This window comes from Ambystoma mexicanum, chromosome 2p (assembly GCF_040938575.1).
Source record: "Ambystoma mexicanum isolate Mex_15411 chromosome 2p, UKY_AmexF1_1, whole genome shotgun sequence".
Classification (NCBI taxonomy): Eukaryota; Metazoa; Chordata; class Amphibia; order Caudata; family Ambystomatidae; genus Ambystoma; species Ambystoma mexicanum.
This window is the reverse complement of record NC_090923.1, coordinates 771,734,574-771,760,047: the sequence shown is the minus strand read 5'-3', so window position 1 is coordinate 771,760,047 and position 25,474 is coordinate 771,734,574. Positions and strand designations below refer to the sequence as shown.

Here is a 25,474-nt window from a genome sequence, read left to right as displayed (position 1 = left end):
TATCAAAAACACAATACAAGATAAACCTTTGGTCGAACATTTCAACAAAAAAGGCCACACCCACAAGCAATTCACATGGACCGTCCTACAACGACTTCAACAACAAAAACGAGGAGGAGATATTAACTTGGCCCTCACTAGACTGGAACAGAAATGGGTCCACAGACTGGCTTGAACATTACCGTAGAGTGGAAACACTTCTGGGATTAATCACTTTAGTATTCGAAAAACATGGCCCTTTGTGACCCAGTGCCTGGTTCAACACAATATTTCACCTGTCTAGACACACCCATAGCAGGGCACCAGTATAATACCCAACTGCGTTCAAAAATTGACATGCCTGTTTTGCATTTTATTTATTTGTGCTCTCTCCTCTGTGGTGATGTGAATGATAATGCACACAAACTGCTACGGAGAGCCCCCAAGAAACCAGTTACCATGCACCATGTATTACCAACTGAAACACCATGGTTTTATTTTGAAAAGCTCTCACCATTTATCACCAACTGAGCCACCATGTGTACATGATGTAAAATTCCCCCATTTGTTTTTTGCATCCCCAGAAAACGGGTCACCATGCACTATGTTCTACCAACTGAAACGCAATATGTGTATTTTGAAAAGCTATCAACCATGTTTTACTAGCTAAACAACTATGTGTACATTATGTAAAGTTCTACCATGCCTTTGATGCATTACACCATGTACAGCAGCTGTTCATTTACGTAACCAGTAATCTTGCCTAATCACAGCCATACATGTATCACCAATTGAGCCACCACGTGTACACTATGTATAATTCGCTCATTTGTCTTTGGTGCATCCTTAGAAAATAAGTCTCCATGCACCTTGTGTTATCAACTGAACCACCATATGTGTATTGTGCAAACTATCAAACATGTTTTACCAGCTGAGCCACCATGTATACATCACGTTAAGTTCCGGCGTGCTTTTGATGCATTACACCGTGTACAGCAGCTGATTACTTACGGCCATTCATTGTAAAACTTCCGTTTTCCCCCTTGCTATTTTAGTTATTGTGCACCATTGACGCAACACTCCACAATTGGATACATCTTCACCAAGTAGACACGCACGGTTTCATTTTTGTTTTGCCTATGTTGTCCACCAAGACTATTGGCTGTGCCGCAACCAATGAGAGTAGTCGTACCTCTCACAAATTAGTGACATGTTCATCCACGCACACACCCCTAACCCATTGGGTCCCTTTGGCGCTGTGGGCCTGCTTTTAATGATTGCATTGTCAGGCACTCCACAGCAACCATTACCGCTAGGAATACGGTTGCATTTACTTCGCTCCGGTAAGTTTTTTCTTTTTCTTTTCCAGCAACCATCACTATTATAGGCACTTGACAGGCTCTCTCCACACAGCGCTCCTCTACTTGCCGGGCTTACATAAGCCTGTCGCTGCAGCACTTCCTTAGGCACCGCACTTAGCAACATGTCGGCATTCCCATTAGGCAACAACAGCAGCCCGCACCTCGCATCACTTCAGTAAACTCGTATGTGTCTCCAACACGTCCCCCACTAGTAAGGTTTTGTGCACTGTCTCCAGCATGTTCGCCAGTCGCACCAACATCCTTACCACTGTACACTGGTACTATACGTTTGTGTTCTTTTGGCAATTTGACTACACTGGCCTCACACATGCATTGTTCCTTTGACATTCTTACCGTTTGGCACCCCCACCAACATTGCCTTTTCTTCAACCTAAAATAAACTCAGACTTGTGCAATCTCACTATGGCTATGCTATAAACCAAGTGTCACCAGCACCCTTGAGGTCTAGGTTTGGATTGACATTTTTTTGACCTTCTCTCCTACAGCTCCTAGACCCACCAGGCCAAATCTTCCAGCCTGTAGGACCCGAAATCTTCTGAGTCGGTCCAGGCAACCTAGTGCCATGGGCATTTTGCAGTCCTGCAAATAATTAAGGATTCTCAAGCACAGCGCCCCCGCTGCACCTTTAGCAGACAGAAAGCTGTTCTTACAATACATGGCTTTGTGTATTCAGGCACCAATCAGCCATTATTTAATCAAGTTTAAAATTACAATAACTCCCCTGACATCCTGACAGCTATCCCTTTCCCCCACAGATTACTCACATGGACAGTACCATGCTCAGCATTCATCCTGATGAAGGCCACTACCACCTCAGGCTCTCACCCAGCCCCACATGGCCGAAACACTTGAGTGTCAATGTTCTGTGACACAACTGTTTAAACCCCATTGTATATGTGTTTGTAGATAGTGTTGTGTACACCATCTTGTTCAGCACCCCCGGACCTACTACAGTCCAAGGTAGCACTTTGTTGAATCTTGTCCTCACTTATCCGTATTTTGTACGTGTGCATCACTTTGGAAATGTTACCTCGATACTAGAGAGGATGATACACAGCTGTATTTCCTGTGTTCAAAATAACATCTGTCCGTACCACTTTCGTGCTTATGGAAAGTCATGTAAACATTTAATTTTATCATCTGTGCAAAAATTTGGTTGGAGGCAAAATAAAATCGTGTCCTAACCAGATAGCTGTCTACGGATCTCTCATCCTGATTTCTAGGGTTTTGTATACAGGTTTCAAACCTATGTGGCTCATAGGAGACAGTAGGTTTTTTACACACGCGTGTATATGAACACTTTCATTTACACCAAACCGAGCAGCTTCAACGTTGCATCCTTCACTTTAAATGAAAGTGTTCATATACACCACATAGGTATATATGAACTCTTTCCTATACACTATAGTAAGCAGTTTCAACATCCTGCAATGTTGAAGCTGCTCACTTCCCTCGTTATTTAACGAAAATGCTGCTGAGATTCTGCAATCTGTCTGTTTCCATTAGAAACAGGCGGATTCAAGAAATGCCACAGTGAGTTGTGCTATTTAGCACGCTCACTGCGCCAAGATGAGAATCGGGCCCTCAGTGTACCCCAAAACAGTCCTTTTAAGGACTATGTATGATATATGAATAAACAAATACAATAACATATGCAAAGAAATATGTTTTCTCATACCCGCGGTTACAGTTCATTGGCTTTTATCGTAGCCGTGATTACAAAACTTTGCTTGAGAAAAGAGCGACTCACTTTAGATGTAATACTACAACAGAACGTTAAACATCAATATCCCACAACACAGCTCAAGCAATAATGTATGATACCTAAAATTAAAGAAAGCTAAATGAAGCAAAAAATAATGTCAATAAAGTAGGTAGAAAATAAACAAATACACACACAATTTGATAACATGAGAAACAATTCACAGAGTAAACTACAGTATATGGGGTGTCTAACATCAAGGACAATCTTGACTTACTCTTTCTCTGTGAGACCTGGCTAAAGCAAACCTCTGGCCCTACCCTTTCCCTTGCCATCCCTTGCAGCTACACCATATTTAGGCAAGACCTGGCGGGTCAAAGCAGTGGCGCAGTAGCTGTCATTGCTAAGAACACTCTCATCCTCAGGAGGATCAATGGGGAACTGGGTCAGAACTCTGAATACCTCTTACTTAAACTGAAGCTTTCCCCCAGCTGCTCCATTTTCTTACATGTCGTCTACCACCCTCCAGGCCCTACCACCAACTTCCATGACTCCCTAATCCATGCATCTGACAACCTCAAAAACTCATCTAAAATCATGCTCCTGGGCGAGCTCAGTCTAGATCTCAATGATGCTAACCCCCCTGCCCTGCAGAAAGCTTTATGTACGTTAGGGTTTACCAAAGCCATCTTGCAGCCTACACACTCTAAAGCTTGCACGCTTGATTGGGTGTCCCATCACAATTGCTCACTCCTGGTTTCAGAGATTTCGCCCAGTCCTTAGTCCAACTATTACTGCATTAAATCTGATTTCATCACTTCCAAGGGGGTTCCTAAGTCTACTAACCCACTCCCTGCTGCATTCTCAAGAAGCTCATGCAAGCTCACAAAGGAGAATATCTCCCCTACCTCGCGGTGCCTGCCCTCATGCCCCCTGTCCCTAATGACCCAGAGCTTCTGGCAACAGCACTTAATCGGGTGATTACCCAAGCTGTCGATAAAGTTGCTCTGCTCACCTTTAAAAAAGCTAAGAAAGCAAAGCACTCTAATGCCTGGTTCACCCAAGAGCTCCTGGAATTTCGCTCCAAAGAAAGTGCAGCGCTTTCTACTTGGAAAAACCGCCCCAATGATGCTTCTAAAAAACTATAAAACTGCCATCATTCAGGCTAAAGCCGCCTCATTCAACACCAGGACTGAAAATGCCAAATCTGGGACGAAGGAAATCTTTGCCATCTTTAGAGAGCTGGAGTATCCGGCACCCGGCCTCCTACCCTCTTGAAGGACGACGCATGTTGCAACAAAATTCAATCTGCCATGCTTGATAAATTGGAAATCCTGCACACCAAAATCTTAGTACACCAAAAGGCCCTCTCCAACCTATTAGCCAACTGTCACAATACCACCTCCCCGGCAATCCACTCTAGCCAATCCCCTGTGTTTGAATTTAAGGATATGAGCGCACTTGAAGTCACTGCCCTCCTCAAATCCATCAAACCTTCTAATTGTAAAGGGAACGCTTGCCCGACTCAGGTCATTAAAGACTGTGCCACTTCACTTGCCCCACTTATCACTGCCTTCATCAACTCTTCCTTCCAATCTGGCCATGTCCCAACTGGACTCAAGGAAGTGTGGGTCTGACCACTCCTAAAAAAAAACTTCCTCGACCCATCGGTCCCCAGGAACTCCAGGCCTATCACTCCTGTGCCATTTCTGCTAAGCAGCTTACCTGCAAGTCCAAAAATGTATTGTAGGCACTCCAGCTTCCGGCCACGGCATGGCACTGAAACGGCTCTGCTTGACCTAAAAAATCAAATGTAGGAACTCAGAGACGCAGGAAAACCTGCGCTCCTTCTTCTCCTGGACCATTCCGCTGCCTTTGATCTGGTAGATCACAAGACCCTCTGCCATCACCTCTCCACCGCAGCTAACTTCTCCCTGAGGGCATGTTCATGGATGACTTCTTTCCTACAGGAAAGAGTGATGAAGGTTTTCTCTGAATCTTCTTGTACCAACCCTAGTCTCATTAAGTGTGGGGTTCCACGGGGTTCTTGCATAGCTCCCACCCTCTACAACCTCTTCACAAGGCCCCTGTTCAAAATCTGGGACGCCTTGGGCATTTCATACATGAACTATGCAGATGACACCCAGGTGCTCATCCCCCTCCCAGGTGATTATTCCATCTACTCCATCTACTCAACGATCCACTCTTGGATGGCAGAACATTGATTATGCCGCAACAGTGAGAAGACCAAACTTCTGTAAATTGGATCCCTGTCCACGTTGGGTACATTGGTCAAATAATACTGCTCCTTTACAGTTGATAACATCCTCATCGTTGTCTCCAAAGTCGTTAAGACGCTTGGCATTTATATCGATCTTGACTTAACCATGAATAGACAGGCTAATGCAATAGCATCCTCCTCAGCATACCATTCCATACTTCCTAATGCAGCCAGACTTTTTCTATCCCAGCAGAATTACCTCACCATTGCCAGGGCAATAATAGGGTCAAGGCTGGACTACTGTAATGCCCTCTTTGTAGGGACCTCCCGCAAAAATCTGGCCAAACTTCAACTATCTCAAAATAATGCTTTGACGGCTGCAACTGGCATCTCAAGAAGGGACCACATTTATGAGGTCAGGAGGAAGGTCCACTGGCTCCCTGTCAAGGAAAGGATTGTTTTCAAAACACTAGCCATGACACACAAATGTCTTCACGGACTGGCTCCCCCCTACCTAGTTCAATGAATTGCCCTCCACACTCCATCCAGACCCTCCAGAGCTGCTTATTCCAACAGAATGACTGTGCCCATTACCAGCAGAGTGTGTGGGGTTGGTACTAGCTTCGCAACTATGGCTGCCACTTTCTGGAACTCACTCCCCCCTCAGATAAGGTTGATTGATTCTCATGCAGGATCGTTGTTTGACAGTCTACATGTTCTATCTGTGTGCCACATTATTTATGCTACTAACTGGCCTCTACAAGTTATCCTTGTTGGGTGGCATTTTCGTGGAACCCTGACTGTTCCTATGTAGATGTAACTAAGCATATTGTACTAAGAAATCTCTGCTGGGCCGCATTCCTATAACCTTAAATCAAGCCTTCTTACATTCCTTCATAGCGTCTCAATGCCTTTGGGCTGTAGTGTGCTCTATCAATCCAAAAATAAATAAAAATAAAACTACAGTAGAACACCTTTTAAAACAATTCTCTTCTGTTTTTCTCCACAGTCTCCTGTGTACAACAATTTAAAAACACACAACCCAAATAGATAACACTCACAAATAACTTCCAAAAATAAATAAAAAACAGACGACCCAAAACATGTAGCCGCGAATACAGAACTTCTCTCATCCGCGGGTATCTGTAGTCCTTTGTAACCTCTGATATAGTCGCAAATATCGACAAAATGGTATGAATAAAAATGCTTGCCTGTACCCACTGGCCATCACAAAGTGACCCCTCATCGATGCCAGCTCCCACCACTCCCCAGACAGTTTCCTGACCTCCCCTGCCCTCTCCCTTTCACCCCAGAACACACGCTTCTTCTGTGATGCAGTTTGCTTTCAGATGTCGGCTATTCGTGGCTGTAGCCAAGAATACAGAAAGCTTTGTGTTGCGAACTGGCTCCTTAGACCCCCTCCAACTCCCAAATTTCACTCAGTGCCCTCTAGCCAACTCCCTCACCTCTACCTTGATGCTATTTGCATGTTTTATGACCTGCAAATAGATTTTTACTGCATTTAATTTTCCCCTAACGTTGGCTACAGCCATGAATATCTCGTGCATCGAGAGAAAAACACGATGGCGGTTGTTTCATTTCTGAAAACCATGACCCTGCGATGCACCATGGGAGATATCTCGAATTTTCTGGGGAAAGAGGGAAACCATCATCTACATCAATTATTTAAACAACTACTTCTCTTAATAACCCCAAACCAAGCAAAGCACTCTTTTGAACGCTTTGTGCCTAAGTTGTTTCAGACCTGGTCCAAATCCTTTGAGCGGTTTGGGCTGTGCGCTTTGGCAAAAATGGACTTTTTTTTGTATATGGGAAAATGAAAGGGAGATAGGCCACACATTTGGAAAAAAGATGTTTGGACGCTTAATAACTATCTTATTTTTTTATGAATCTTTACAAAACATTGCAGTTTGAGGGGGCCTGCAGACTTTTAATCACCTTTGAAATGTTGGTTAAATCCGAATCAAAGGTTATTAACAATAGAGTTTTTGAGGGATTCCTAAGGGTCTCTGATTCATGGATTTTATGGATTAATATATATATATATATATATATATATATATATATATATATATATATATATATATATATATAATAATTGTGCAATAATTATGCAGTTTTGGTTGTATTCATATGTATTTGCAGTGTATAGGTTTGAAATAAACAAAATAAATCATGAAGATGTACGATGTGCAGCAATACATGTGGTAAGTGAATTACTACAAAGTTTACTAAAATACAACTACTCAGAGATATGAAGTGAAATGCAAACAACGTGCGTTAATTGATTGCCGACACTCTGTATTGCCTACTACGAAATGAGATTCATAGAGTTAAAAGTATCTCCTTGGCAATGGTGACCACTGTGATTCACATGATTAGTAAAATGGACACTGCATTGTCTTTCAGATTTGTTCATTATAAAAATGTTCAGAGTTCACAATAACAATTGCTAACTAAACATCAGTATTTCTTTTGTTTGTTTCATACACTTTTACTAGAATGTATGCCAGCTTGCAAATTACATTGAGGCCTGGAAACATGCATAACAGTATTTTTTGTTCACAATGAGATTCAGGATAACAGCATACTGGGCTGTTCATGTGTCCAGAACCTGACAGTGCACTAAACATTTTGGAAGCACACATGCACTAAACTAAATCAATTATATAAAATGTGATTCCAATATCAGGTTGCTGAAAAATACAGGCTGCACACAGATGTGATTTTTCATAGTATGACATGCAATTCATTTGCAGATTTGAAGCTAGAGGTTCTATATCCTTAGAATCTTATTTCCTTTCCTCGAGAATCACACAGTGAGCACAAAGATAAACTTGAATTAAAGGGATCCCTGGCTTTTGCGGCCTTACACAGGAACTTAGACGACTGTTTCATTCCTGTATACTGTAAAAGGCAATTGCTTACAGAGTCACGTGCAAAAGCTCCACAGCATGTTACAACTACTGTAACCTACAAGGTGTTTCTGTTTCTGCTGGTTTTAATGATAATGTATCTGATCTTCCACCAGAAGCACCTTGTGATCCATCATCTTTTATCAACCACGCATCTGCCAATATCATCTTATCGATCACTGTGGGGGAGCGATTTGACTATGAGAATGAGATATTCAACAGACTACTCTTTAACATAAAAGAAGGTTTCGAGATTTTGTGCTCCTTCTGGGGACAGGTAAGTTTCTACGGAAAGGGAGGTGGGATCCATCAATGGGACCCACATGTGCAATCCATAACATGTTAATCTTACTATAGATTCCCAAAATATGCCTGGATTGTGAAAAAAAGTGTTGACGCTATTTCAGTCCAGATATAAAATCACACAGATGCCGGATGTTATATCTTTTATTGGAATAACTGGAACAGACGTCATCATCATCACAGGGAAAATATGTATGTGAAACCTGAAGGAGCTGCATGAAAGGATGAACCTACATAGATAAACCATCAAAAATCACCAAACAGAAACATTAGTGGGTTGCCATTTCACGCAGGATTGGCACACATTTCAGGATCTATCAATGATGGCTTTAAAGGTGACCTCTCAAATACCACACACAGAAGGATGTGGGAGCTCAAGTACCTGCATATGATTAATCTGAAAGACATAGACATATTTTCTATCACACACTATGTCTAAATTTGAGTCCCAGGGTTCAACAATGCAATCAAATCAATAAAGTCAGAAAAAAAAGAAACTCCAATACCATCTTTCCCCAACAGCTATTTGACAGTACTGTTCAGGATCATTAACAGGTCAGGCCACAGGATACCAGCAATGGAAATCGCAGAAATCCAAGATCAAATGAGTTTAGACATGCTGTAACAACAGCACACACTGCACTATTACAATATACAGTATTTGAATTTGAAATACTGAAGGTTAGCAAGGAAACCATTGTGAATCTGGAGACATACTGAGGGAACATTGGAGGCAGCACAAGCTAACCTTTGAGAGTATCACTACATTATATAGTCAGGAAACCTAAGCCGCTACTGTGAAATCACTATAATGTCCTGATACTGCATACATTACAAACATAATCATATACTACACAAACATTGTTGCTGTTATGTTTTTAAACCTCTGACTTCAATATACCTTTTCAAGCGCATCAGTAATTTTAGGAAATTAAAAGGGCCCACTTCATGAATGACTTGGCCTAATTTAACAGTCACATGTAATGTGTACAGCAAGGAAACCCTAGCTGCTCCGTCCAAATCACTGTATTTTACTGATCCTACAAAGAGGCTGCAACGTTCATTTGTTTGGGAATATATAGACATTTAGACAGTTACCTGACCCTGTGGTCCAATTATGTGCTTTCAAAACCTTCACATTAATATAGCTTTTAGCATTAAAATAGCTTCATGTTAGGAAATTACGACTGCCTGCACCTAATTTAACAGTTACATGTAAAAAGGAATTTGTAATGATATTAAATCCCTGTTTTGTATGGTATTTTAGATATGGGAGCAACTCCAGACCCACATCCTGTACATACTGTACCTTTCGCCAATGACGTTTATCATGCTTCGTGTTTTTCTTTGTTTTAAACATGTACTATGTTGTGGTTTTCTTCTCACTAATCATTTCACTTTGCACTATCTGATGAAAACGTCTGTGGGAAATTGAAAGCTAATGCGTTGTTCTATTTCTGAAGAGTATATTCAATTATTCCGATACAAGTTATCAAAATCTGAATCTAGTGTGGTTTCATTGTCAATTTTACAAGTAAAGTATTGGTTATTTAGGAATAGCCATGTAAAGAGTGATGTAGGAACACACCTGGCTCGGCTGCATTATCTCACCAGTGGCATCAATACTGAGCAATTTTTAATGTAACAATGAGGAGTTCACATCTGGTGCTTCAATGGATGTCTTAAAGGTGTCTGGGAAATAAGACACTGTCTCGATCTCAAGTGATGCTAGTTTGTAAAATCTTTAATTGTAGGTGAACTCAGACAGGCAGAACATACAGGTCCCCAATGCAATCCCAGACTGTGTTCCCACAGCCCCTAAAACGACTTCTATTTAAATCAATGTGGTTCCATTTGTTTGAATGTAGTGACAAGACTATTCTATGACCTCATCACAGAGGGTATCAATCACTCTCAATTAGCACAATACCATGTCCATTCCAAACATCTGATGTCAAAAAGAAGCCTTCATGATAAAACCTTCAAAGCTGCATTTGACTTCTATGATTCAGCATTAAGATTGTCTTAACACAGTTAGTGTGAAAGCATTCATATTCATATAATTTGACAGTTGGTGCATTTATCCAAATGTGTGCTGATAGAACCTTTTGAAACATGTCGAATAAAAACCTTGTTAATTGCAAACCTATTACTTTGCATTGTGCCTGCATTTTTTATATTATATTATAATATAATGTATACATAATCTATGTATTGTGTACACAATGTCTGTTGTTAATGTGTGTCCTTCTCCACTAAATTGATCATGAAAATCAAATTTTAAGTATTAAAAACTCTGGGACAAAGCATTGCCTTTGCGCTCACATTGCAACTAAGAGAAATATCTCTTCTTTTGTTCAAGGGCTATGCGATGTATTTGTGTGGTTTCAGTCACCCTGATCACTTGATTATGTAGTCCTTTCAAAGAGAAGAAATATCTATTTGAATATCGGTCTGGTCCTAACCATTTGAGCAGTCCAGCACCGAAATGCTAGGCAGTTCTCCTCTGAACAAGAGTACCAACAGCAACTTCATACACGTGTTTCGCTCTAGTCGGGCATCATCAGTGAGGTGAAGCTGCGCCTCTTTATGCACAGTGAGCAAAGAGTTCACGTCTGGATTACCCTCAGTAATTTAGGGTGAAACCCTGGTCACTAAACATATATGCAAAAGGTTGGGATTCCCTTCTACCGAGAATAAACATGGCCAAATAACCTGTCCTCTTGGTATGTTCCCACTTGGGAGGGTCTATAACCACATTTTAGCTCAATGTATCTTTTTATTTTATTTTGTATTTATATACAGGAGGAACAGTACTCTTTTGATCACATAGGAAAATACAACAGATAAGAAATGAGATTTGATGGAAAGCAGTGAGCTTCTTACAATGCAAAGAGTTTGAGGGACATTCTGGCCAGATTGTAGAGGGAAGTAATTGGAACAGTCACCCAGGACAATACATAAGTGGACATATATAGATTAAGAATAACCAACATTGGACATTTTTTATTGTAGGCAGGTGGTATGCTCTAGGTAAAGTGCTAGAATGGAGGCAGAGAAAGTGATACACAGAGGCAGGTTAGAGGCGAGTGAAAAATGTTATCCAGCAGGAAGATGAGAGGTAGGTTAAGAGGGTAACTCAGTGGTGAGGAGCTAGAATTTTAGTTTGGCTTATTTATTTATTGGATATTTGTATGTCGCCAATACTCAAGTGTTTCCAGGCATCACAAGACAAGATGGAGGGGCTTGGGGGGCATGGGAATCACAAAAGTAGAACAGCAACAACAGTTATATTGGCCTTGTGAAAATCGTACCATGCAAGTGCATTTAAAGGTAGTCAGTGCAGGGGTGGAGGGGATAGAAGGAGAAGTGCAGGAATGGGGTGCCTACAAGGGTGGGGTGGGCAAATGTTGGGCTGGCCAAGTTGACAAGTGTCAGGGGAAGAAGGGGAAGGGAGGATGAGTGTGGTGGACAGGGAGGATCAGGTTGGGCTTGTACGGGAAATGGAGCCCAAGAGCAAGTGCTGGCAAGGGATGCTGGGGGAACTGGTAGGGGGAGATCAGGTGGGCCAGAGAGGCCAAGTAGATGTTGTAGTGTCATGGCGATAGTATAGAGCCCTGAGGAATGCCACAGGTAGAGAGTGAGGTGGAGGAGAGAAAAGGACCCATTTGCACTTGGGATGGTCGGTTTGAAAGGAAGGAGATAATCCACACCAGTGCCCGGTCTGTGATGCCTGGGGTATCATGGAGACAGTTTATGAGGATGGAGTGGTTGACTGTGCCAAAGGCAGAAGAAAGATTAAGGAGGATCAGAACAGAGGGAATGTTTGAATCCAGATTAAAGAGTAGGTTTTCACAGGTATTTAGGAGAGCAGTTTCCGTGCCTCTGGATGCCCTGAAACCAGTCTGGTGGTCATGGAGGCAGTTCGCTACTTTGGTGTGGTGGATAAGTTGGGGGATGACCAACTTCTCACGTGTTTGCCCAAAAAGAGGTGATAGAGATAAGGCAATAGCTAGCCAGTTATCAAGGGTCGGCAGACAGTATTTTTGGAGAGGGTGCACCAGAGAGAGCTTGAGGAGTTGTGGGAAGAAGCCAGTGGCAAATGAGTAGTTGCAGAGGTCAACCGGGGCTGGGGCAAGAGAGGCAATGCTGTCCTTGATGGTTCTGGAGAAATAGGGGAGCAACTGTTTAGAGGAGACATTCATAGAGCGGACTCTAGAGATCTCATCTGGTGCAATGGGTGAAAGGAGGAGAGTATGGGGGCGATTTTTTGAACAAAACCATGCAGACTGTTTCCTGGATGTCCAGGGAAAGAGAATTCCATGCACGTGGAGCAAGAAGAGTGACTGTTGCTGGTCCCCTCGTCCACTGAACACCAGTCATCGAATCTAGCTAGAACTTGTAAGTCCGATAGAACATAACTGTATGTAACTGTACAATGAGAGGATATCTTCCAATAAACAATGGCAGGCTCAGCAAGACACACAGACAACCATAGACCTGCAATTCGCTTAACCCCATAAAGATAAGAAATAAGGCAACTCAACACTGATGACACTGCCAAGCTGGGAAAGACAACCTCAAGCCCAGTTATCAGAAACTAATTCTGGGCAAGACTGAGAATCTTTCTAGGAGAACCAGTACTCCAAACCTGTAGATTCAGTCAGCTCAGCGGCCACTAGAAGGTAATCTCTAATTTGGGTCTTCCACCAATCCGCACAGACACTTACACATACTGATATGCTCACTCTCTCCTCTTCACCAACAATCAATAGAATGCAGATATAGACCTTGATCAGTTTTGGCCTAGCAGCGCACATACCTACACACCTCCATGATAACCTCAACAGTCTTTACAACACAGTTATATCCCACAATAAAATCAGCCTATCTGCACACATAATCTCATGCAAAAGCTCCACCACTGCTAGAATGCAACCCCTGAGGTCAACGGCCTTGCTGCACACATTCTACTGACCTCACTCAACCACTGCATCAGGTCTAGCATTACAATGCAGCTACACACCACCTAAACCGAACTGTCTGCACACATAGTGGGTGCACCCAAGCACTATTTACTACCCTACACTCTCCGCTGACTTGGACTATGGTCCCTGAGGGCGTAGAACCCCCACAGCGCTTTGAGATCATACCAATGGTATATTAGGCACTATATTAATGCACAATAACATAACATAACCGAACATAACACAAAAGAAAGAACAGAAGTGAGAGGAAGCAAAGGGAGGGCGAGGAGCCACATAACCTTCACAGAGGAGACATATACATTTGCATATCAGTCTTGCCCTGTCCTCTTGGAAAGTCCATCACCTAAATGGTATGTAATTCTCCTCTGAGCAAGAGTACCAACAGCAACCCCACACACATGTTTTCCTAGTTCGGCCTCATCAGTGAGGTGAAGCTGTGCCTTTCTATGCACAGTGAGCAAAGGTTCCATGTTTGGATTACCCTGGGTAACTGAGGGTGAAACCCTAAGTCCCTAAACATGTATGCAAAAGGTCTGGGAGCACCTCTACCGAGATCAAACACATCCAAATAACCTGTTCTCTGGATAGGTTCCCACTCTGGAGGGTCTACAACCATGTTTTAGCTCACTGTAACTTTCACAGAAGATACAAATACATTTGTATATCAGTCAGGTCCAACACACTTGGCCAGTCCAGCACCGATATGTTGGGCAATTCTCCTTTGAACAAGAGTACCAACAGCAAGCCCAGAAAAGTGTTTTGGAATAGTGGGCCACCTTTAATAATCTCATGGTGTATGTCTCTTGAATTGGGGTCAGTCCCTTCTATATATTACAGCTAAGTATCATTTCCCCATTATCTATTAGAATCTTCTGGCGGAACAACAATTGTTTTATTCTCTCTTGAGTATCTAATGATTTTAAACCTAATTCAATATGTATAGATGCAACTGGGAGTGAATTTGGCACAGGTGATGGCAACAAAGTTTGTCCTCTAATTTGCTCAGCCAATCAGCATGTTTATCAGAGCAAGTTTCCATGGCATATAACATGAGTGTTTCTATACTGACATTGTATATGGTAAGCATGTATGATTGTATAACTCCTAATCTACTTAATGCTTTAGAGACTCTATACATCTCTGCATGTGCATGTGCTTTAGAGAGGCTCAGATTCATCTCATTGAGGAGGCCCAACAAGGCTGAAACACATGTCTGTGGTTACTGAGGGTATTCTTGTTCAGAGGAGAATTGCCTAGCAGTTCAGTGCTGGACTGCTTCCGTGGTTGGGACCAGACTGATATGCAAATGGATATGTCTCTTTTGTGAAGGGTGCAACGAGCTAAAATGTGGTTCTAGACGCTCCTGAATGGAATATGTTCAATAGAACAGAGTATTTGACCCATGTTTGTTGTCAATAGAGGGTCTCCGACATCCTTGCTTAATTTGTAAAACTTGGGTTTTCACCCTAAGTAACCCAGGAAAATTTAGATGTGGTCCCTTGCTCACTATGGGCCTCATCACGACTTGGGTGGTAACAGTAACGCTATTAGCGTGGGCGGTATTAGCCCTACCGCCGAACTCCCCGGCACCAATAGCGCCGGATCACGAGTTTGGCGTTAATGTAAGTCCCCATTCCCCACTGAGCCCATTCGGGAATGCCCCATTCCCCATTGGGCTCAATGGGAAATCCGCCGGCGGTAATAGCGTGAATTTTCGGCAGATTTCCCCCCAGCTCAGAGCTGGGGCGAAATCCGCCGAAGCCGTGATTCGCCGGACCCTTAAATCCGGCAGTAATAGCGCTACCGCCGGATTTAAGGGTTACCGCGAAGTCGTGATGAGGCCCTATGTCTTGGAGAGGCTCAGCTTCAGCTTTCAGAGGCCCAACAAGATGAAAACACGTGCCTGGGGTTTCTGATGGTACTCTTGTTCAGAGGAGAATTGCCTAGCATTTTTGGTGCTGGGCTACCCTTGTGGGTGGAACCAGACTGATATGCAAATTGATATTTCTCGTTTTTGAAGGCTGCAGTGATCTAAAATGTGGTTGTAGGCCATCCTGAGTGAATAATGTCTATAGAACCCATGTTCATTCTCTGTAGAGTGCACCTTGAGCTCAACGATACACACATCAGTTTCTATGTACTATACAATAAATACAATAAAACCACAATAACTAAAACAAATACAAAAACAACAATTTCATAGAAACTTAAAACAGAAGAGAACAAATGATCTCAGAGTAAAAGATTATAATGAATCAAGAAATATGCATTAAAAAAGAAAGGCTGTAAGCATTGCTTAAATAACTGCAGAACATCACTCCTTAATCAACTAAAATAAGGTATTCCACAATCGACAACCAAAAACTCTGAAGGAATTGGCACCCAAACAAGAGCAGGGGAATCTTCCAAATCTGAATCATTGCACAAGTATAAAGTTGGTCCTCAGTTGGAAGTCATCTTCTACAAATACAGAATGACCTTTATTGCTCTATTTTTGAGATTTGCTGAGATTTAGGTGGAGTTTAATGTTAAGCTGAACAAGTGGGATGAATATTAAGAGTTTGTAAGAATCCACCAATCATGTTTTGCAGACAGAAAATGTTAGGGATTATTATCATAATTAAGTTTAAACCCTTCAAGGGGTGATTGGGTGCATTGCCATTTAGAATGTGGTCATTGGGAACCTGAACACAGATAGCAACAACAAAAAACATCTGGTTATACAAATACCTCACAAACAAAAATAATAGCATAAACACCAATACTGGCAAGTTACCACTAATGTCAACTTTCACAACTGTTACTGAGTTACTGATTGGTATACATTTGTGATAAATAACAGTCAATCACAAGATGATTCACTCCAATACATGCCTTAAGGAAGTGTCACTAATTCACTTGCTAATGGCAGAGCTGGCTCAAAGCACTCAATACATGGCAGAGGCAAAAGTGTAATGTGTCCTGGCTAAAGAACAAATATGGTTGATTGTCATATTGTTCATGATAAGCATAGACAAACCAATACCCTAAATGCTCATACCAGATAGAATTCAACCCGCTAGGGAAGAAAGGCCCAAGTCAATCTTGTAAAGATAAGGGGTTTTAATCTCACACACAGATGAGAGCAACAGCAAAGAACTCTGCTGCTAAGAATGTTCTGCTGACAAGTAGTACAAGCAGAATCTTATAAAGAAAAACAATGTCATAGTTGATGCAATACATGCAGTAAAAACCTGTGTGGTTGGTTGTTGTGCACCTATACATGATCTGCCTGCTCCATAAGAGATGCCAGGCCATTGGATCCAGTCCAATCAGTATGTTTTCCATCATGTGGGTGCTGCAGTGATCATCTTCTTCTTACGTTGATGGTAAAAGAACAAATTAACTATACTCCTAACATAAAGCTACTTTATCACTATACTGTGCACTTGGCAGGCATTAAGACGGCACAAAAGAGAATTCAGGGATCTTGAGGTTTAGTCAACTATATGGGCTATAACTCGTGGTCGCCTGGTGATGGGCTGGGTCATGTTTTGGCCAGTGTGAGATAACATGCACACCAGGCGCTGGTCTGTCTGGTCTGTGATCACAGCCTTGTATGGCACATTCCTCTTGAGTAAAAAAAAACACATCTTTGCCCCACACTGTTACAACAATGAATACATGTTGTGGTGGTTGGGGGGGTGGGCTGTCCTCATGGGAGATCGGGCATTGCTGGAGATTTCCCTTGTCTCGTAATTTGAGCCTACTGCATGCAGTGCTGCATTTGTGGTGCAGGCCTTCCCTTCAGCCTATGATTACTAATATCTATGCAAAATAGCAATGCTGCACACGCTCTGCGATGCACTATGTGGGGTGCTTTGTATTGGAAGGTGGTCGTTTCACTGTCCACCCACTCCCTGGCCCATCATAGTGCTCTGAATGCATCTTGCCTCACCCGAAAGTGCTCAGGTGGGTGGGATTGGGCTGCCCCTCTTCCCAACATTCCCCCCTTTTGTTATTTCTACAGTAACACACTCTGGGATACCTCTGTGCTCCCGCTCCTCTGTCTTTTCTTCCACATATGGCTGAGTTCCTTTTATTGGCGCGCAGGCCTACACACTGACTGCAAACTCTCCCCCCTACACATGTACTGTTCATGTGAGAAAGTCATATAGATGCATCCCCACTCCCCCACCAGGTCCACCCAATCCTATGTCATTGTCTGGGTCAGGGGGTGGAGAAATGATAGTGTGGTACAAATAATCAACTTCAGCTCCATATGGGATGAGGAGCCTTTCATACTTGGGGTCACTTTGTGGGAACAGTCTGTATTTCAATTAATTTTGTCTTGGGAAGTGCTTTTGAAACACCAATTGATACCAACATTTTTATGCTATTAGGTGCAACATTGGCACAACATCAAAGGCCCAGTTGACAGGTGCAGAAAATAACAAGTATGAACACGATGATGGGCATCAACATCTTCATAATCGCCCGAGAGACGACAGGGCCCAACTGAATGCCAAAGTAAACCAATCACTGTCCTGTAGGCATTGACACAGGCACCTGAACGACAACCTTTGCCAATTTATTTTCTACCAATTTTGTTTCCTCTGCCTGATGCCTTTGAGCTGTTTCCCTCTCCCGTTCCTTAATCATTTTGCAATAATGCCCTATTATAATCAGTATTTCTGGCCAAACCTTTGCCTCAATACCCACAATTGTATCTAAAGCCTTCTGAACTTTCTTTGGCAATCCTCTCTTTACAATAAAATAGAAGAGCAATATTGAATTATCCCATGGTGCTTCCATTTTAGCTCTCCACATCTCTTGTAATTTAAGAATACATTTAGCTGGATCTTAATCATCACCCATTCTACACTGGATCAGGGACTGCAAGTCAGGGGTATCTGGGAAAGCCCTCCATAACGCATCCCACACTTGTGCTCTAATTCTGTTAAATGATGCTCCATCATGTTCATCGTCCTCCAGGGTAATTCCCAGATATCCAGCTTTAAATCACATGTCCCCAGCCTGGTCCCAATTATAGCAACCACCAAGCACTTGATATCCCCTATTGCCAGCGGAACCCCTACTGTTTTCTTTTCAAATTCGTATTTCCACTTGCTTGCTCCTGCTGTGAGCTGTGGGAGGGCCTTAATTAAGTTATTTGTATCCATCTGGGGCCAGAGTGCATACTGTGTTCTCCCCACCTCCTTACGTATCAGAGGCATCTGCATCTTTACTCCACTTCCCATACCCTTCTTCACACTTCCCTTTTTTCCTACTAACAACATCTGGCCGGTCCTAGGCCTCAACCTGCCCCTCTCCCATGTCCTACTGCTTGAGGGGTACTCTCAGCTGCCCTTCCTTCTTCTTCACCCTGTTCCACAGCGAACAAGTCAATATCATCATCCCTCTCTGCATCTCACACCACTGTACCTGATCCAAAGTATGTCCATTTACCCCGGCCTCCTTCCTTTTTGACACATTCATGTTTTATTCCTCGATGATCCATTCTAAGCAAATAATTTCCTGATCTCCATTCTCCTGACTTGTCTTCCGGTGCCCCTACATCCCTTTACTCTCTTGAGGATGCTTGTATCCTGCTCACTCCTACTAACAACTTTGACAACCTGTCTTCAAACCCTTTTGATCTGACACCTGTGGATGCCAATACGCCAGGTGGGTATGGGTATGGGGGAGTAGTAGCCTGTGGTGTTACTGGTGCTGAAAGGGTCCCTACCACAGCAGAAGGGGTCCCTGTCATGATGGGTACATAAGTTGGATTTGTGTATCCTTCTACAGGCCACGCTGTCAAGGGATATACTCCCCCATGCTGCACATGTGCCCCATCCTCTTCTTCTCCCTTCCTGCACTTTTCTGTCTCTGGGCCCCTACTCCATTCCCTTGGTCTTCTATGTCCTCAATCATATTCCAGAGGTCTATGATTTCTTTTCTCTTCTGTAGCAGCTTTCCCTTATATTTAGCTACTAAAAATGTGAACATATGTTCCAAGATGATCTTATTGTGTGAGCCCTGATCTGGCCCTGGGCAGTGCTTTCCACCTCCTCCTGTCTCCCTGATCCACTGCTTTTGGTATTTCTACAGCCTGTCACGATACAGTGGCAGGGCCGTTTACATGTATTCTATTGGTGTTCCTCCACCCATTCTATTGATGTCTATCTCTTAACAACCCTACAAACCCTGCTAACGTGCCAAACCCGCAGCTGCTTGCATGTCACAAAAAAGAAATTCAACCCCATCCCATTTATGTCCCCTTTCCTTGCACAGATATACCACTACTTAAAATGATCCAGTTCCATGTCACACACAATTACCACCCCTCCTAGGGCTTGTTCTTTATCAAATAGAACACAAATACAATACACTAAAATACCGAGCTAAAATAACAACCACTACTTATTCCAGGCTTCTTATGAGACCACTACTTTATTTCTGCATTTCTCCTTTAAATAATATACTTTATTGTGGTACCTACCACCTTCCTTCCCCTTCTGAGGAGGGCCTCCCTCCCTTACCTTTGCCTTACCTTATAGTGCCTTACCGAAATAATCTCTTCACAGTACAAACAGCAAAAAATAAAAAACTCACCCACATCACAGCAACAACCTTGCTCTCCACGTGCTCACACCTCTCACACTTCCCCATGCATCTGTCCTCTACTTGCTATCGCTTAAAAGAGTCTACTCACATGTGCATGCTCACCCAAACTCCTCCATCACGGGGTTCCAAAACCGGTCTGCACTCTCCTCTGAACCGCGCTCGGCTTCAAAGAGAAGAGAGGACTTCTCTTAAAATGGCTCCTACTAAACCACTCGGAACATGTGTTTTTATGGGACCGTTCACTGTAGGTGGGCACGGCTCTTCCTGGAGCAGTGGACCGGAAGCCTCCACAAATATGGGGGGGCACTGGGATCACTTTGGGGTCACCAATTGAAGGCACACCCTTAAACGATCACACCAGAGAGAATACAACCCACTAGGGAAGAAAGGCCCATTTCGATCTTGTAAGGATAACAAGTTGTAATCTCACATGCAGATGAGAGCAACAACAAAGAACTCTGCTGCTAAGAACGTTCTGCTGAAAAGTAGTACAAGCAGAATCTTATAAAGGAAACATCACCATAGATGACGCTATACATACAGTAAAAACCTTTGCAGCTGTTTGGTGTGCACCTATACATGATCCACCTGCTCCATGAGTGATGCCAGGTTATTGGTTCCAGCCCAGTCCATCCGTCTTCCATCATGTGGCTGCTGCAGTGATCAACTTCTTCTCACATCGATGGTCAAAGTAAAGTACAAATGAACCATACTTCTAACATAAAGCTACTTTGTCAGTATACTGTGCCCTTGGCAGGCCTTAAAACTGGCACAAAAGAGGTTCTGAGACACTCTAACCTTCACACACCCATTTAACTCACTCCCTTCCACGCTATCCGTCTCCAAGGTCTCACCCTCATTTTGAAATTTAATTTATCCTTCCAGCACCTCAGAATACAAATCACTCGATTGTCGCTCAACGATGTGCCCAGTCTGTCCGCTTTGAAGATTTCAGGACTTGTTGGGGTTGGTGGTCAAAGGGCACCTGGTGTTATGGAATTCAGGGATCTTAAGGTTTAGTCGTTATATGGGCTATAACTCATGGTCGCCTGGGGATTAGCCGGGTCATGTTTTGGCCAGTGTGAGATAACATGCACACTAGGCGCCAGTCTGTGATCACGACCTTGTAGATCACATTCCCCTTGAGTAAAAAACACATCTTTGCAACACTGTTAGAGCAACGAATAAACGTTGTAGCAGTTGAGGGTGTGGGCTGTCCCCATGGGAGCTCGGGCATGGCTGGAGATTTCCCTTGTCTCGTAATTTGGGCCTGATGTATGCAATGCTGCATTCGCCGAGCAGGCCTTCCCTTCTATCTATGATTACTAATATCTACGCAAAATAGCGATGTTGCTCGCGCCCTGCATTACAATATGTGGATTAAATATATTTGATTATATCGAATTCCATTCCTTTGCATTTGGAGGTGGTCCTTTCACCGTCTCCCGTCCATGACTGGCCTATGATAGTGCTTTGAATGTATCTTGCCTCACTCTAAAGCACTTAGGGGGGTGGGACGGGGCTGCCCCCTTCCCAACTCTCCCTACACATGTCTTCTCTTAACGCTGAAAAAACTGCACTCCTTATCTTCCCTGCTAACACTCTTCTTCCTCCCTCCCCTCCCCCTTTCATTTTCTTTCCCCTCTCCCAACTCTCCTTCTCTCCCCACACCCGTAACTTTGGTCTTCACATTGACCCTTGCCTCTCCCTATCTCACCACATTTCTAGCACTGACAAATCTTGTCGCTTTCACCTCTACAACATTCGTAAAATAAGACCCCTCTGAACCTTTCATGCTACTAAACTCTTAATCACCTCCCTCACCTTCTCCAGACTTTGCTGCTGTTCCTCCCTTTTCTTCGGACTCCCCGCTTCCCACCTCTCCCCACTAAAATCTATCTACCATACCGCCATCCGTTCCCTCTTCCTTCTCTCACCTTTTGACCCCATCTCCTCCGCTCTCATCTCCCTAGGCTGGCTTTCTTTTCACTCCCAGCTTAAATTCAAGTTCCTGTCTTGTATTCAAATCCCTCCATGGTCGTGCCCCTCCCTACCTTTCCTCCCTTCTCACTCTCTATTCCCCCTCTTGTTCTCTTCGCTCTGCTGATCTTTTCCTACTCTCTCCTCCTCCACCTCCCTGCGCCTCCTCCTGCTTCTGCTCTTTCCAACTCCTTGCTCCGTTCCTCTGGAACCGCCTCCCCCTACCCATCTGCTCTTCTCCCGCCTACCCTTCCTTCTGCTCTTCTCTAAAATCTTATTTTTTCTATTCCCCCCTAACACCTCCCACTTCCTCTTCTACTTCTCCCCGTCCATGCCTAACCTCCTACTCCTCCACCTCTTCACCCTCTCCTCCCCTCTGCTCCCCTTTTATCCTACCTCCTGCTCGTGCTTAGTCTTATTTTTCCCTCTCTTCTTCCTCAAACCCTCTTGCCTCCCTTCTTACTTCCGCTAACATCTCTGCTCATCCCTCCCATTCCCTCGTATTCCTTTGTCCCTCTACACTCCCTCCTCACCTCAGCAATTATGTAAACTGTTCCTTATACTGTTTGTGCTGTGATTCAATTACCATCCTATATTTGTTGTATCTCCCATTCTCTCCTATTCCCTTGTCCCTCTTCACTCCCTCCTCACCAATAATGTAAATTGTTCCTTATACTGTTTTCGAGTTGTGTTCCAATTACCATCTTATGTTTATTGTATCTCCACTCCCCCTTATTCCTTTGCCCCTCTTCACTTCCTCCTCACCTCAGCAATAATTTAATTGTTCATTATACTGTTTTCGAGTTGTGATTCAATTACCATCTTATGCTTGTTGTATTTCTTCTTCTTCTCATGTAAAGCACTTTGGATTAAAGTGCTATATAAATTCAATCAAATACAAATACAGATTTTATAAAAGAAAGGACAGGCAAATAGTTGTTCCCACATATAAAGTGTCTGCAAATTGAATGACAACAAAATTATATGAAATAAAACAGACATCAAAACATACAACAAACCTTGAAATGTGTCAGCCATATGTGAGACAGGCAACTGAATCCAACATTTGCCTAATTTACTAGCTCATACTAAAACTCCATGAGCAACATCTGTATAACAAAACAAATAGTCATGCACCAACACCCTGAACAGTGATACAAACATCTGAGTGTGCCACATACCACAAAATGTGGATCACCTTTTAGGGAGATTTTCTGTATACCCTTTGGTCAGGGGCCATGATTACTTTGTAAGGTACCAGGAACTCCATTAAATTTCATAAGGATATATAAGTGGTAGAGTAGCAGAGCAACACAGGCATAACTCTCAGGAGGTGAGATGTGTGGTTAAAAGGAACAGAACATGCTTTCCATAAAAACTCAATTAGAGAATGTCTACATACTATATTCTTATAAAACAAATAATGGGCCTCATTATGAGGTTGACGGTGTGGGGAAAATCAGTGGGAATAAACAATAAATGCATTTGCGCCTTGCTGAACTATGAGATTGCGGTTGTGGGCTCCAAAAAGTGTACCGCCATTTAGAATCCTGTGGTAAACCCATGAGGCCAAGTGGCGGTAACGGTTATCTATTTTGGTGGTATTTCAGAGGAAATACTTGCAAACTACAGACAAACAGACAAACTCATAATGGTGGCCATAGAAAGGACAAGAGAAAAAACTTTCAGGTAAGTAAGCTTCATAAACATATATGGAAGTCTGTAGCAGATAAGTATTCATTTTTCAAGTGTTGACAAGAGTTTAGTATCAACCGGTGAAACAGGCAAGTAAAATGTTTTACTTTATAACGCAGTAAATGATTTCTGGATAGACCAAGGTCAAACAATGTGTGCAGGTTTGTGCAGGCTTTTACAGATGGAGTTACCATTTGCTTAAAAATATGTCCAAAGAAGTAGGTGCTGGCGATCTGCTGGAACGTAGGCCTGAAAAACTCTTGGCATGCAGGTGTAGATGCCTAGATGGAAATTCAGCTAAGAAAGGACGTGGCCGCAGCACGAGGGAACAATACCAATGAACAAAGAAGAGGCTCAGCAGCAGTTGGTTTTGAGGTGTTCAAGAAAGTTAATTTGCATGTTGCTTCGTGACCACTGAAGTTTCCAGAGATGTCTAACTGGTTCAGTAGACACCCCTACACTTCAGGCAGGGATTATTATTGAAAATTCAAAACCCCCAAATGAACTGCCTAAACCAGCGGAGAAGACATGTAAAAAGCTATGGACAGTAATAGTTGGTGGTGAACTGTTCCCCATCATCCTCAGGCTCCAGACTCTGTTTTGAGAAGAAGGTTCAATTGAGAAGACTGCAGTGAAGCATGATTGTTTGAGTTCCAGTGAAGGGGCTCTCATTTCTGTATCTGACAATGCATTCACGGTCAGCAGCTTCATAGATATGGGACCTTCGAGCAGGAGATCAGGAGAGGTCATCCATGCCTCCCCACTTTATCAGGGGAAGGGGCACAGTCAGGTCCTTTTGGTCTTCTGGAGAGGCAGACCGTTGCCTTAATTGTGCTGGTGCAGAGTGTTTGTCCTTCATTTTGACAGCAGGTCCTTGCAGAGTGCAGGTACAGCATTCCAGCAGTAAACAAAATTAGTGGGTTAAGGGGTCTAAATGAATCACTCTCAGAAGGCAGTGAGTGAGCACAACACCCAAACACACACTGCAACACTCAAAGAGTAAAGTGGTCAGACAAAAGCTGACAGTCCCCCCAAACACACCTGATCACTCAGGGTAGGGTTTACACAAACAGGATGTGGATCCACAATATTCCGGAACGGCATCTGCATAGGCCAGCCAGTAGTGGGTTTAGTTTGGCTACAGACCACAGTCATAGGATACAGGCACCATGTGACCAAGTATGGTCAATTCATCCAATATAGACACAGAGGGCCACAGGATAGTTATGTGTTCCCTGTCTCTACAGGGCAAAAAAACACTACCTCATTTTTGCAACGGAGCAATGGGCCAAAAATACCCCCATACAAGTAAAATATTTTCCACAATGTGGACACCATATTATAAAAATTAGAAACAGTTTCAGCCTTGCCACATGCATAACAGTGAGGAGGTTTCGATCTGTGAGACAATTTGGGTACCTTTGAGGTACCCTTTCCCCAGGAGTCTCAAGAACACTTAAGTCATAGCACCAAAAACTGAGCTACTCTCTAAGCCAGATTTTGGATTAAGCCTGGCGTAGATGGTAAGTGGAAAAAGGCAGTCAAACATCAAAGAAGCCAGCAAAAAGCTTTCGGTTTTTGCATGACACCACAAAAACGGATTGGGTTTGTGAACCAGTCAGAAGCCTTTTTTTTCTGTCTTTCGACGTATTCTGTAGTATTTTTCTCTTTTATCATAG

The 25,474-nt window shown here is 43.1% G+C and overlaps 1 protein-coding gene across 2 annotated transcripts in view; it reads left to right on the top strand.

Moving 5' to 3' along the window:
* LOC138566776 (cytochrome P450 2C19-like) overlaps positions 1-25,474 on the top strand; it is a 726,413-nt gene that overhangs the window by 247,121 nt on the left and 453,818 nt on the right. The window contains exon 4 of one of the 2 annotated variants that reach the window (XM_069644427.1): positions 8,337-8,497. The exons of the other annotated variant lie outside the window; for it this stretch is intronic. Within the exon in view, the coding sequence (XP_069500528.1) occupies positions 8,337-8,497 (161 nt within the window). The remainder of the gene's footprint in view (positions 1-8,336; positions 8,498-25,474) is intronic. 2 annotated transcript variants of the gene reach the window in all.